The 15,339-nt window shown below is 38.2% G+C and overlaps 1 protein-coding gene and 1 gene segment (V, D, J or C); both read left to right on the forward strand.

Annotated features, from left to right (window-relative positions):
- LOC308094134 (immunoglobulin lambda constant 6-like) overlaps positions 1–53 on the forward strand; it is a 2,715-nt gene extending 2,662 nt beyond the window's left edge. Inside the window, exon 4 of the C gene segment in view lies at positions 1–53. This exon is cut by the window's left edge and continues 217 nt beyond it.
- Positions 1–13,324, forward strand: part of trdc (T-cell receptor delta constant) — a 134,251-nt gene extending 120,927 nt beyond the window's left edge. Inside the window, exons 3-4 of the mRNA XM_080440610.1 lie at positions 11,699–11,764; positions 13,040–13,324. Of these exons, the coding sequence (XP_080296736.1) occupies positions 11,699–11,764; positions 13,040–13,146 (173 nt within the window). The 3' untranslated portion in view covers positions 13,147–13,324. The remainder of the gene's footprint in view (positions 1–11,698; positions 11,765–13,039) is intronic.
- The last annotated feature ends 2,015 nt before the right edge of the window (positions 13,325–15,339 follow it).

Raw genomic sequence — 15,339 nt, forward strand, 5'->3', positions numbered from 1 at the left:
TTACACAGCAGAAAATGTGTAATTCTAATTTAATCAAATTGAGTAAAAGGGTATCAGACAGTGAAACTAGAACAGCATTCAGTAGGGTGCTCTTCTCTGTCCATTGTCCATGTACAATGCCACACCCCCTTTTGGGCAAAGATTCAGTTACATATTTGACTATATATTAAAAAAAATGTAAACAGTATGTGGGCATGAGTTTTCCTGTTGAAAGGTAAAACATATGTTAAATAATCCATCTCTAACATCTTTAAGTGCCAGTTAAAGGCCAATCTCTTAAATCTAATACTTTTAATACGATTTTATAAGACAGATTAAAAGCTTTGAATTATCATTTAAAGGAGTAATGCTATCTATGATTTTATTGTATTGAACAATTATGGTTTAGTTTTCATTTTTAATTTGCGGTTCCTTTTTGTGTTTACACTGTATTGTGGCAACATCACTTTGAGCTGCATTCTTACGTATGAAAAGTGCTCCAAAGCCTACTATATTATTCAACAATGAATAACAGACATTTTATAATATAAAATATTTTATCTAAAGTTTGCTTTTCAATTTCTATATCTATATATCGGTTGTATTTTATGTTGATATAAATAAATACATATTTAAATGAATTCTTTTTATATTGGTGATCATAATTTGTCAAAATATATTTGACATTTTACAATAAAAATGCTTCAGAAGGAATTTAACGGATGTGTTTTTTTTGTTTTGTCTTTTCTCTACTTTTCATAGAATCACATAATTAATCATCAACCGGTTTAAAATCATTACCAAACAGTACAGCACACCATCACAAATCAGAATTTAAATATTCACATGAATACATTCAAAATATCTCTTTATGTTGTTTGATTTCCCCAAAACAAAACTCTTCATCAACTGCCTTATATTTATTAATTAAGTGTCCTGGAAAACCAACCAACCAACCAACCAAACAAACAAACAAACAAACAAACAAACAAACAAACAAACAAACAAAAAAACAAACAAACAAACAGTCCGTTCCAATCTATTCCCTGTATAAGTGACTGTGAATAAGTTTGTCAGCTAATTGTCTAAAGTGTAAATGTTAAGAGTTGGCCAATAAATAAAGAGTAGGAATCAGGATTCCCCCCCCCCCCCCCTCACAGACCTTATTGAGGATTACATTCCCAGACCCCTAAGATCGGCCGACCAGCTGCTACTGGTTGAGCTCACGACCAAGAAAAAGACTATAGAGGTGATCGAGCCTTTGCTGCGGCTGCCCCGAGGCTCTGGAATAGCCTTTCCTTTTAATAATAGAGCCTCGCAGTCCATAGAAAAACTCTAACTTTTCTCTGGCTTTTGAGCAGAGCTAATCTGATACTCCATGACCACTGACTCTACCTCACTATTTTGTGCATTTTTAAATTTGTTTTTCAATTGCTGCATGTATTTGTTGTATCCTAATGTGACATTGTTGTTTTCTACTTCTGTGTTGTATAGCACTTTGGTTGGCTTCGGTCATTTGAAATGTGCTCTATAAATAACATTTGAGTTGAGGAGTTTTGAGTTGAGGAGTTTTGAGTTGAGTTCCATCAGAGGCCATGTTGTCAAGGAGAAGATAATTCAAAGTTTAACCTCCACTAGAGGGCAGCATTATCAAGTAGATGTTGCACATTGACGCACTGTGCTTGATCATATGTCATTATAAGCTGCTGGCATGAAGAGAACAACTCTCAGACTGAATGTTGATCATCACTTAGTTTCTCTGTTGATTTAAACCTTGTTATAGAGATGGAACATTGGCTGTGGATGATTCTCACTGTTCTTATCTTTGGTATGATAGCAACTAAATCATGTTATTTCATATGAATATGCACTTTTACGTGTCCTCAAGCTGTATTTCTGATTACTTCCCAAAATAACTTTAATTAATTGTAACTATTTTTGACCTCCAACAACTACGATTTAGATGCATTTGGGGGGTGACAGCATAGATGAGAGCTTTGTTTTATAAATTGATCATTTATTTTGTGCCAAATCTTCTCAAACAGTTAGTGCTGATGTAGTTTTACTTATGAAAGGCCAATGACATTGCTGTTGTGACATTGTTATTTCTTGTTTTCCTCAGGATCCTCATGTGGTGATGAAGTGACTAGTAACGTGTTGGAGGTGACCTCCACTGAAGGACAAACTGTCACTATGTCCTGCTCCTATCAAACAAATTACGAACACATTTTGCTTTACTGGTACCGTCAATATCAGAACCAGGGACCTCAGTTTCTACTGTATAAAGGAGCCAGATCACAGAGTGATGCTGGACACACTTCTGATAATCGTTATCAATCTACAACCTCCAGATCATCAACTGAACTCACCATAACAGACGTAACCCTGGCAGACACAGCTCTGTACTACTGTGCTTTAGATACACAGTGATACAAAGACTAATAGAGACTGTATTAAAACCTGAACACACATATCTGTCTATTCTACAAAGGGAAGTGGGGATGAAAACAGAGATGAACTCTGCTGATGTATTGTTGATCAAAGCCACAGTGTTTACACCTGCTAAAGATCCACTGTGGGAGGAAACTTAGACATAGAGCTAGGACCTACAGCACTGTACAAAAAAAAAAAAAACTTCTCTTCTCCTTCAAACTGTGCCTATAAGTACTGTTGTTGAACACGTTTCTATAAAGTACATACGTATATGTCTTCTTATTGGGGCTATCAAAGTTAATTTGTTTAATTGCGATTAACCCATTAAGACCTGGGACGCATCGTCACTTTTTGATTTAAGCTAAAAAGCATTATTTTACACTTTGGCTATTCAAAAATAGCATACAAGCTCAAAACTGTTAGGATTTAGAAGACATTAATAAGAATCGGCCTCAGGTCTTAATGGGTTAACTCAGTGTTACTTTTTTTGTGTGGTGCCAGTCGCTTCTACGACCCAAGTGACCGTCTGAATGCCAGCACACACTCATCAAATAGACCAGTGGTTCTCAAACTTTTCAGGTTGTGACCCCCCAAAATAGTCATATTTGAACTGGGGACCAGTTTGACTCGGTTCCACAGATAAATATTGTGAAAATAGCCGATCTACAAGCTTACAACGCCTCGCAACGCAAGGCATTATGAGCTTGTAGATTGGCTATTTTGCCTTGTAGTATCGTTTCAAACATAAGCACGGTGTTCGATATAAGTAATTTCATTTCCTATAGACCTCCGAAGTCTGACGTCATTTACACATCCTTTGTTTGTCTACCTGGTTCGCAGTTTTCCACCCCCATTCTGAATCCCATAGACGTCTTTAATATCGCGTCAAATAAGAACTGTGTTCCAAAAATAAACAAATGACCCCGGCGGTTTGACTCTTATGGATATGAAGCATCACCTGACGGTGAGAAAACGATAATGTTACTTCCGCCGAATTAGTTACATTTTCGCCAGAAACAGACTGTATCACATATACCACATATAAGTGACATATAAGTACACAAGTATAATCATTGGTGAAATGTGGTTGGGAAGAAACCAGTTAGTTCCATGTAACTTTTCTTCTTGAATCTAGGGAAAAGATTCAGTCCTGAAGTAACTGCTGTTTTTGTTGACTCATTGGATTCCTAAACTGCTGTTTGCAATCATGAAAGTATATAGTGTGTGGGCTTATTCTAAAGCTTAAGAGATGTTGAATAAGATATACTAAACCAGACTTTGTGTAATAGTAAAGTTTGATAAATAGAAACAAGACAAATTGGTGCACTGTAAAGACATGCAAATGTATTTTGCATGTCTTTGCAGAGTGTTGTGGGGGCTCGGCCATGACCCTGCAGTATTCATGTATTGTGTGTTGGGATTGGCTGAAAAAGGAGTAAGGGCGGGTCTTAACTCTTTGGCCCTCCCAGGTGAACCGGATTTGAGACAGTCTATAAAATGACGTGTTTGTATGTGATGGCTGCGGGCTGCTGAATCAGAACCAACATGGCAGTTTGCCAGTCGGGCTGAATAAAAAGATGCTTGACTTCGAACCTTGAAAACCGGATCTTCTCTTCTTAAACCTTTTCCCAGGAAACTGATTACAGCCACTCTTGGGATACTTCAGCCTCTTTCTTATATTATTTGACAATTTGGCTAATGTTTCACCACTTTTTATAGTATACTGTAGTTTGTTGATTACTTTTGATGCAGCAATGGTCATTTCTTCCTCTCTTTTTTTTAGGTATTAAAAAGGTCATAAAAGTCCTTAAATTGTCTCTTCACTGTCATCTGGGGACAAATCATGTTGGCCCAACATGATTTGTCCCCAGATGACAGTGAAGTGACGATGTTGGGCGACCCACAGGTTGAGAATCACTGAAATAGAATACACACACACACGCGCACACACACACACACACACACACACACACACACACACACACACACACACACACACACACACACACACACACACACACACACACACACACACACACACACACGTGTGACATAACAGAGTGTCACACTCCACATAAGGTGCAAAAGAATATAAAACATTGTACATGAGATTAGACATAAGGTAGATCTGCAGGGAAAAGTAAAGTCCCTCAGTCCATGGCCAGTATTGTGATAGGCGGCTGTGGCTCAGGAGGTAGAGCAGGTCGTCCATTGATCCGTGGGTCGGCGGTTCGAATCCCAACTCCTCCTGTCCACATGTCGAAGTGTCCTTGGGCAAGACACTGAACCCTACATTGCCTCCAATGATTCGGTCTAGTCGGCTAGCTTGCCACCATTGGTGTGTGAATGTGGGAAAAGTGGGGACGCTGGCGTCGACTGTTCGCCGCTCCACCTCCCAATTCCCCCCCCCCTGTATGAATGAATGAACCATTGTAAAGCGCTTTGAGTAAGTTTGAGTACTTAGAAAAGCGCCATATAAATGCAATTCATTATTATTATTATTATTCATTATAGGCAGTGGTCAGGCCTTGTTCAACAGTTTGATGGTAGCCAGGTGGAAGCTGTTCAGAAACCTGGTGATCTTGCCCTAGGTAGGCCTCCTTGTCTGGCCTGGTCGACACACACACTAATCAAACAGAGTAACTTTAATTTTCTCATTATTATTATTAATTTTTTTCTCATTATGGATGTGTGTTAATGTTTTCGTGAACGTTTACAAGCATAAAAGTCAATACTGCATTGCGTCAGTACTCATATTACTAAGTAATGTTAAATTTAGCAGCTCATTAAAGCTTCATATCTAACTGCAGCCTGTTGAAGTACCATTTAAGGGTTTTTGGACAAAATGTGTCATTGTTTTGTGTTGTTAATCGCTAATCCCTAATCGATTTCCAATAATTATTAAATAACATTTGTATGTCAAATGATTCAAAGTTGTGGGGCTCCCTTTGGTCAGTATCAAATCAAACTTATTTTATAAAGCACATTTAAAATTTAGAAAAAGTGCTCCTCGGAGCACAAGTCTCCGCCAGGTCAGGTATGTTATTGTGGCCTCCTGGTGGCGTTATAATAGGCCAATGTGAAAAGGGTGCCATTTCCTCTTAGGCCTTTCACGGCAATCGGACACTGCATTCATGATTTGAGGCATTTTGTTCCATTTTTTTTTGTGAAATTAGACCTGCTGGTGGCGCTATAACAGACCAAAGTGTAAAGGGTGGCATTTGTTCCTCGGCCTAGTGGGAATGTGCGTGCGAAATTTCACGGAAATCGCACACTGCGTTCATGATTTGAGGCATTTTGTTCAAAACTGACCTATCCTGCAAACTTTGGAAGCCAATGTTAGCCAATTAGGATGAAATATGAAATGTCGGACACATCTGTCTTGATGACATGACTATAGAGATACTGTGTACCGATTTGCGTGATTTTTGGACAGAATCTGAAGGAATAATATCCAAAAATATATTTCACATAAGTCGGCCTCCTGGTGGCGCTGTAAAAAGCAGATGTGAAAAATGCAGTGTAGATGTTTTTCCTTGGCCTCTAGGGAGTGTGCGTGCAAATTTTCACGCAGATCGGTGCAGTTATAGTTAAAAATGCAAATCGACCTGTTATAGCGCCACCATGAGGCTGATTTGAAAAATGTCAAGTGCCATTTCTTCCTCGGCCTAGTGGGAATGTGCGTGTGCAATTTTATGGAAATGGCAAGCTGTGTTCATGATTTGAGGCAGTTTGTTCAAAACGGACCAATCCTGCAAACTTTGGAAGCCAACCTTAGCCAATAAGGATGGAATATGGAAAATCGGACATATCCGGGTTGATCACATGACTATAGAGATACTGTGTATTGATTTGCATGACGTTTGGTTTAAAGCTGTAGGAGTTATGGAAAAAAATGGGTTTTGCACAAATCGGCCTCCTGGTTCTGAATTGGCATCCAGGGAGTGTGTGTGCACAGTTTCGCAGCGACCGGGCCAACGGTGCCGGAGATTAGGAGGTAACACACGGACAGGACACACGGACGGACGGACGGACGGACGGACGGACGGAAGGACGGACAGGGGGCAAAACATACTCAGGGGGCAAAACATACTCTCTCATCATGTCTTTCGGCCTGGTGGAGACAATAAAACATTGTTGAGGTGCTGTACAAAACAAAAACAAAGTATCAACTTGAAGTTCAGAAATTTGTGTTTGGTAGTTTATTTCTCTGTAACAATGTTTCTTGGCAATAACTTTTATACCGTTGTAAAGACTGTTTATTTCCCTTTAAAATTGTGGCCCATTTGTAAGGACTAAGTGAAATTGCTTTTGGCTATATGCATTGTTTAGAAGCCCCTGAATATGATGAAATTTGGGACATATCAGAAGTCAATAGTTCATGATTTTGGGAAACTGTACTGCCCGAGAAAAGATAAACCTACAGCGCGTGGTGTGAGTGCATAATGGGAGGCGAGCCCCCTGCACTCCAGTAGCTGTAAAAGCGGTGTGTAGTCAAAGCCAAGCGCATCATCAAGGACAAGCACAAAGTCACAAACTGTTCAAACCTCTACAACGACCGAGGCCGGGCAAGGGGGCCTACTGCAGTATCAAGAGCAGGACCACCAGGTTCATGAACAGCTTCCACCTGGCTGATCAACACAGATCTGTCCGATTTCCCATATTCCATCCTCATTGGCTAAGGTTGACTTCCAAAGTTTGCAGGATTGGTCCGTTTTGAACAAAATGCCTCAAATCATGAACGCAGCTTGCGATTTCCGTGAAATCTCACACCACATTCCCACTAGGCCCAGGAAGAAATGCCACCCATTTCACATTGGCCTGTTATAGTGCCACCAGCAGGTCTAATTTAGCAAAACACATTTTTGGAACAAAATGCCTCAAATCATGAATGCAGTGTCCGATAGCCGTGAAAGGCCTTAGAAGAAACGGACACCCTTTTCACATGGGCCTATTATAGCGCCATCAGGAGGCCACGATAACGTACCTGACCTGGCGGAGACCATGGATTTTTTGGATCATGCGGTCGACACACGCTGACATTTTGCACCTTAATCCCATGTACTGTACAACACGCTGACTTTTGTCTGTTTTGTGTTTTCTAGCAACTTAACTAACATCCATAGTATATCATGCACAGTATACATCTGCTGCTATGCTCACGCACCTTTATATCTTATCTCAGGTACTACAGAGCCCTATCTTGGGTGATGCCTTACCCCTTAGCCTTACCCATTATCAGTAAAATGTCTATCTTGCCCACACACGTTTGAGAAAGCACATAGCGGATTCTAAAACAATCCGCTATGCTAAATTTGTTTGGTAGGGCGTGCCTGTAATGGACATGTTGGGAGTCGAGCCGGGCACACAACGGCAAAACATTCAGAGGCTCCCTCACTCATAATTCTCAACAAATCTCTGTGATTCAAATTTACCTATAATCAGCAGAAGTGAGAGTGTCAATTCCTTGTGTCAATTGTGTTTATATAAGATGATAGTCTATTCAAAGGAGACAAGATTTGTGCTGCGCGTCGTGCGCCATGCCATTCACTCCGTTCAGTTTCATTCATCCATTGTGCAGGAAATAAAGAACGGATTACAATAGTATAACATTCTCTATAATCAGTAACATGTGGATGATAATTATGTCTATAAAATATGGTTTTATTGAAAGGCAATCAAAGGCTAGAGCGTATGAAGGAAACGTCGGGTGTATAGTGTCCAGCATTATCAGCGCCTCAGTGCGGCTACAGAGTGGGTGGACACAGACTTCTGATTTCAGAAGTGATTCAGTGATTGTGAATGTGATTGTCAGTACAATTTTGTAATTCACAACAGTGTGACTGTTAATTCCTTGTGACAATATATATATATATATTTTTATCAGCAGTTGCCAGTTAAGCTTATCAAAGGCTAATACAATATTGTTTGATCTGGCAAACTATTATTACATATTATATAAATGTCTGTTTTTACAAGTGAGTGAATGATCGCAGTACAAAAAAAACATTAGTTTCTACATATCTCTGCGATGGAAGATCAAACAATTCACTAACATCTCCACGTTACCACAAAGTATTTGTCCATAAACACACACATGGCACATTTTGTCATTGTGGATCCTTATGGATTAAAATGTGTCACTATAGAGACGGAAATCAATCTTCAATTCATATGGTGTTCCCCTCCCCCTCAACAAACTGTAAAGTGGTTTTATTCACATACCACAAACCTCCATCACATGTTATCAGATGTTAGTGTGTCTCCACCAGAAGAAACTGTTTAGTTTTTGTCATGAAGGATTTCACTGTGTATACGACCACACTGACTCAAACTATTACACACCCGTACAAAAACCTCATCGTTCTTTCTTACTTACTTACTTTCTTTCTAACGGTGTAATCATTTTTTTTCTAAACACACAAAACATAATATACAAATAATAATTAATTAATTAATTTGAATCCAGTTCATGTGTGTATATTTGTTGGAACTTGAACTTTTAACTGTCAGGTAGGTTTTCAAATTGAAAAGAAACTCTTTAATTCCATATTAGAGATCTACACATTTTCAAAGACCAGTGTCCAAAAGTAGGCTCTTTGTGTCAACGATATTTAATCAGTTTGCTGAATGAAAAATCTGAGGGAAAAAACATGAAAGAAAAAAGACCAACAGTATTATCTCAACAGCGTTACTTTGACAACTACTCAAGACCTCCATATAAGTCAAGGCCAAATCTAGGCCAAATCTTTCCAAAGGTCAAATAGGTTATGGCCAAAACCATTGAGGTTAAGTTTAGGGCCTAATGTTTTGGTTTAGCATAGGCTTTTCAGAGGTTAAAGGAGTACTTTACCCAATACATTACTTATTTTCTATCAATTATACACCCAATGAAGCCTTGAAATCATGGAGATTGTTTAGTTGTTGTCGCATTCCTGGGCCAATAATTCATGGCTGGTCAGTAGGAGACTCAACCGAAGACTCGGGGGTGTATAATTGATAGAAAATACATTTTTTTGGGGTGAACTACTCCTTTAAGTTTAGACATGTACCCCCACAGGTTGGGCCAAATAAATCCACTGAGGTTAAGTTTAGAGCCATTCTTCTAACTTCTAATGTGAGCAGGAGGTTTCTGTACAGGGTTTTGTCACAGTGTGGGTTGGCGTTCCCACAGTGACTGAGAATAGAGAACGACCAACACAAAAACTATGATAGAGTCAGAATCCCTTACAAACATCAACTGGATCTGCTATCTCATCAGAACTATAAGAAATAAACATCTCTTCAGTCTGGGTGAGTGTTTGTGACACATCAGTATGACAGAACATCATTAAACTGAAAGGTAGAGAACCAATCAGCTCTGTCATTTATTATTATAAGTACACATATTGACTGTGTTCATTATGGAATAAGTCCTTAGTGTGTGTTTTGTGTTTTGTTGTAGGTCATAGTACAGTTATGTTGTGTTTCAATGCTTTATTACAAAGAATGGATCATTTAATTTTCATTTTATCACGCACAGGTTTTTGTACAGCAGCATAACACTGTGATGCACTAACCTTCGGCGAACCCATCACTCTCACCGTCCTGCCAACTGGTAAGTCAAATCATTATTAACTATTAATTTAATCTAATTATCGCTATTTGATAGCTTAACAGTTATAACAGGTAGTTTTGTTAGTTAACTTGTTATTGTTCTGTTTTATTATGTGCAATATCAATGACCTCTCTTCTCATAGTATACAAGACATAAACCTTTAGTTTGACAGAACAAATGTTGATTAATAATAATATTAGATCAAAATCAAACTAGATCATTTCCAGATTCTTTTTACACACCCCATGAAGCTTTGAATTCATGGAGATTTTTTTGTTTTTGTCGCATTCCTGAACCAAAATGACCGGGTCATCGGTCAATAGGAGACTCAGTAGGAGACTCAATTGTGTTTCCTACCGGAGACTACGTTTGTGTGTAATTCTTTGGGTGAACTACTCCCAAAACTACTACTACTTTAAATTAACCAAGAGAATGCAGATCATTGAACTGCAGTAACTGTTGTTTAATGTTGCTGTTGAAGTTCAACATTTGAACAGCAGTTGCCTTGAAGACTGAAAGCTTGCATTAAAGGACTTTTGTATGGATACAGCATGAGTGTAAATATGCTGACACATTATAGAATAATGGTACAAAGTTACTACTTAGTACAGTCTAACTACATACAGTAGTAACGACGACATTGTAATGACTTACAATGTAGGCGTTTAAATTGTAAATTCCATTGGATACAGTGTAATTAGTTACCTAGTAATGAGATGTGACATTCATGGCTACTTTATGGATTTTGTGCCTTTATAGATTCGGGAGTGAGAGTGTGGTGAATATACATTTCACAACAACTTCTTAATTTGGTGATGCCGCTTTCATACAGGTTGATGATTTTATTCACAACCTTGCTCTATCATTGCATAATATTCATGTTCTGTGTGGATGACCCAAACACTTTAAATGAATACTAATTAAGTGCATGAAATAAAAACTCCCGGTGTGTAAGTTAACAGTTTTCTCTTGTTTGTATAGCTTGATGGCTACTGGTAGTCTGGTAAACCATGCCGGTCGCGTAAATTCACATTATCATGTGTCTTCTAAGACCCATGATAATGTGAATTCACGCGACCAGGATGGTTTACCATGCTAGGCTACTGGCACAACGTGTTGTGATTTTTCATAATGTGTGACCCTGTGTCCTTTATGTTCTCCTTCTGTAGATGAATCTGCTGTCCGTCCCACTGTGTCCATCCTACGGGCTGGTCCAGGATCAGCCTCAGATGCTCCACAGGTGTGTCTGGCTGCAGGCTTCTATCCTAACCTGGGTCAGATGGTCCTGACATTAAACAACTACAGTCTGCTGTCTGTCAATACAACCAACTCGGTTCTGTCTGCTGTCACCAAACGTTACTTCTTTACTGGATATTCCAAAGACAACATCACCTCATGTCACTTCAATGGAACAGACACTGAGGAACCAACAGGTCAGTTAGCAAACCATGTTGTTTCATGTTTCCAGTTATATATAGTTCCATATTAATATTTTAAATGTATCTAGAAGGTCTCCGGCTGTGGAATATTGTTAGTATGTAAAACACCAGACATTATATAAATGTATCTTCAAAAAACATTATGTCATATATTATATTCTTTTTTCTAAATAGTATAATAATATATAATAATATCTTGTATTCATATTTGTGTGTGTTTGTTTTTGTTTGTATTGAAAAGGTTGTGTAGCTACCACTCCGGCCCCTGTTACGACCAACGAACCAGAATCTATCCCTCTTGTCACCGCGGAAACAGGTCAGTATGTTTTTATTTACTGGTGGTTCTAGAAATATGTAAATATGTGATTATTAAACCTGTGTCTTGTGCTAAAATATTGTTTTATGTATATTTTCTAGAAACACAGTTATATTGTCGGGCCACTTTATGTTCCCCCTATAGCATTGACTTAGATTGACTATATATCAAGCTATAACGAGTTAATATATATGACCCTTAATAATGTACATGACATAATTAAATCACCAGTGTCAGGTTTCACTTTGTAATTATTAATTTGTTGATCTATTCCTTTTTACAATTTACAGAATAATTACCATAATTATTTTAATCATTCACATTCAGATTTGTTTTAATTGCTGATAGATAATTTAATTTAATTTAATTTAATTTAATTTAATTTAATTTAATTTAATCTAATCTAATCTAATCTAATCTAATTTAATCTAATTTAATCTAATTTAATTTAATTTAATTTAATTTAATTTAATTTAATTTAATTTAATTTAATATGATTGATATCCATTATTCATTCATATATTCACTGTTACACATAGGTATTGGTAAACTGCAAATAAGTAATTTCATTCAGAGACCCTGTGCAGATATCTTATTTAAGTTTAATATTTGTATTCTCATTTATCTTGGTCTGGTTCTTACTTCTTACTCTTACTTTGATTTTTCTTGCTGCCGTTTGTGACTATGACACTTGCATTTATCTGATCTTAGGGCACGGTCAAACCACACTTTTATTCTATACCTATAACTCATGAGCAGTGTTGCACTAGTGAATCTACCTCTGGTGGGACGCTATTTAAAAGTGTCACGCGCACGTCACTTAACACCTACACTACAGGTCACACAATGGACAGTTGATATGCATCTAAACTCATTCCTATGTTAATTCACCTGGTGTGACACCCGGCAGTCGGCAGCCCTTGTAAACTTTGTTGAGGTGTGAAATTAAAGGTTGTTTTTAATCAATGCCGCGTGTGCGCGTGCTCCTGCTCAAAAGACTGGTGGGACGGCGCGTTACCGCGTGCAATGACCAATGACCAATGCAATGTCTATGAGGGCGGATTCTGCCAATGCATTTCAATGGGAATGGAGAAGTTTGCCATTTGTGGATTTCTGCAAAAAAAAAAACACTCCATTCCCATTGAAATGCATTGGCAGAATATGCCCTCATAGGTAGAATAAAAGTGCAGTGTGACGGTGCCCTTACTTAAAAACAAATACAACAGGATAACAATGTGTTGAACATGTATTTAAAATGTCATGTTTCCTCTGCAGGTGTTATGAAGCTGAACTCCTACCTGCTGCTGACTGATGCTGTCAGACTGGTTTTTATTAAAACTCTGGTTTTCACTACAATGTTCACCATCACAGCTCTAATCTGATCACAATGACGTTGGTTAAACTCTGGTTTTAATGTTCACCATCACAGTGATCTGATCAGCTCATATGTACACATATGTGTGAACAGTGACTTCAACCAGATGTAAATATCTGTATTGTTTTGGTTCTCTACTATGTTACATTGTTAAAACAATAATAAATAATAAAATAAAACATAGTATACATTTGGAATCTGGTCAGTCCAATATGGAAACAGTATGGAGTAATGTCATCATGTCAGCGGGGATAAAATGTTAACATGTTCAGGCTGTGTTTTTAACTTTCTTGACATGCATTATTCATAACAATAAAAGCTTTACATTTTTTCCACAACAGTGCCTTGTTCACAATCTCTTTTATGCATCAACTTTATCCCCCTTATACTAAAGAACACCTCTTTTGGATGTCATTAATCTCATCTCAGTTTTTGATACAATGTTAAGAAATGCATATGATTTATTGTCTTTATTTTCTTTGTATTGGCTTACTAAAACTGTATTGTTTGTTTTATTCGACTTCCAGGCAGTCTGTGGTGGCTGTCATGCTCAGGATGAGAGCTGACAGGCGGATAAGGACCAGTGCAGACTGTGGCTGTGTGTTTGTGGCGCTTCTAAAACCTCCATGTGGTGCATGGTGGTGGTTTAGGCTGACTGAGTAACAAACTGTCGTGAGTGTGTGTGTGTGTGTGTGTGTGTGTGTGTGTGTGTGTGTGTGTGTGTGTGTGTGTGTGTGTGTGTGTGTGTGTGTGTGTGTGTGTGTGTGTGTGTGTGTGTGTGTGTGTGTGTGTGTGTGTGTGTGTCCTGTGACGTGCGTGCAGTGTGTGTGCGTGGATGCGTGTCTTAAGACCACCACCCTTTCAGAGCAAAACATTTACATTTTTCATGTTGTAAAATAACATACAACAGTCAATGGAGATGAAAACTTAATTTGTGACAGACTGGCCTTGATTAACAATCATCGAGACTAAAGCAGTTTACTGTCATGTTAACACATGCCAGCTGGTCTTCACTGAATGGAGACAGTTGTGATACTTTAAGGTAGGAACCTTCAGGAACATTCTCAGTGTAAATGTAACTCTGAGAGTGTACAAAGGGGTTCATTTGATGATATTTGTATGCTCTCAGAGTTACAAAGTATGAATATGATTTATACTTATACTAATGCTAATGAAATTGTTATAGAGTTTTAGAGTTTGAGTAATCTTCATGCATTATATTTTATTTTTATATTAAAGGCATTGACTGTTGTCAAGCAAACACCAGATCTGGGCTATTTAATATTGTTCAATCAATGATGGCTGATGTTCAGGTATTAGATCACAGACGGGGCAATTCATTTATGCTCTGGCCTGCTGTTAAAGAACAATGCTTTGGTTATGATATACAGTGTAAATCTAGAGCTTAGACTGTGCGTATAGGCACATGTGCCCCCAGAAAATGTAATGAGCCCCTGGGCTGAGAAAAAAAACTACTTCTAAATGAATTATCGTGTTCTTGTTCAGTTTAATCAGTTATTACTGCAGTCGTGGGTGAAACTGAATGTTGAACTGAAGCTGCAGATAAGCGTTTGGTTTATGAGTGAGTACTTTTTCACTCTCACATTGTAGCTTTAAGAAATGAAAACCCATTTTGTTGTCTTTAATGACTAATGATGTAAACATTTAAACATTAATAGTTTCGTAATAGTTTAGTAGTAGACCCCCACCACCCTAAGAGTGTTGATGATTTATTAGTTTACAGTCAAATTATTAGATTAGATTACATTGTTATACAAATCCATGAATCCTCAGAAAAACCCATAACCCATTACATCACATTCAACAGGGGATGTCACGTGGTGTGATGCCATGTAGTGCTTGTTGGGAAGTAATGTAGTGTGATGCTGCTCTCTGGTGGATTTTGTGAATGTTTCATTATTTGTCATAAATGTGTGCTACATGTACAGGCACGGTGGCACAGTGGTTACACTGTTGCCTGACAGCAAGAAGGTCCCAGGTTTGGTCCGCGGGCAGGGGTGGCCTTTTTCGTATGAAGTGTGTATGTTCTCTCTCTGTATGCGTTGGGTTTCAAGGGTACAGCCATGGTTTCCTCCAACACTGGAAAATAAATCCACCCATTATTATGTATTGTGCATACTCCTGCCAGTGCCCTTGTGCAAGGCACTGGCATTACAACTGGAGTTGTTCCCTGAGTGCT

Source organism: Gymnoscopelus braueri (assembly GCF_963280865.1).
Source record: "Gymnoscopelus braueri genome assembly, chromosome: 10".
In the NCBI taxonomy this organism is placed as follows: Eukaryota; Metazoa; Chordata; class Actinopteri; order Myctophiformes; family Myctophidae; genus Gymnoscopelus; species Gymnoscopelus braueri.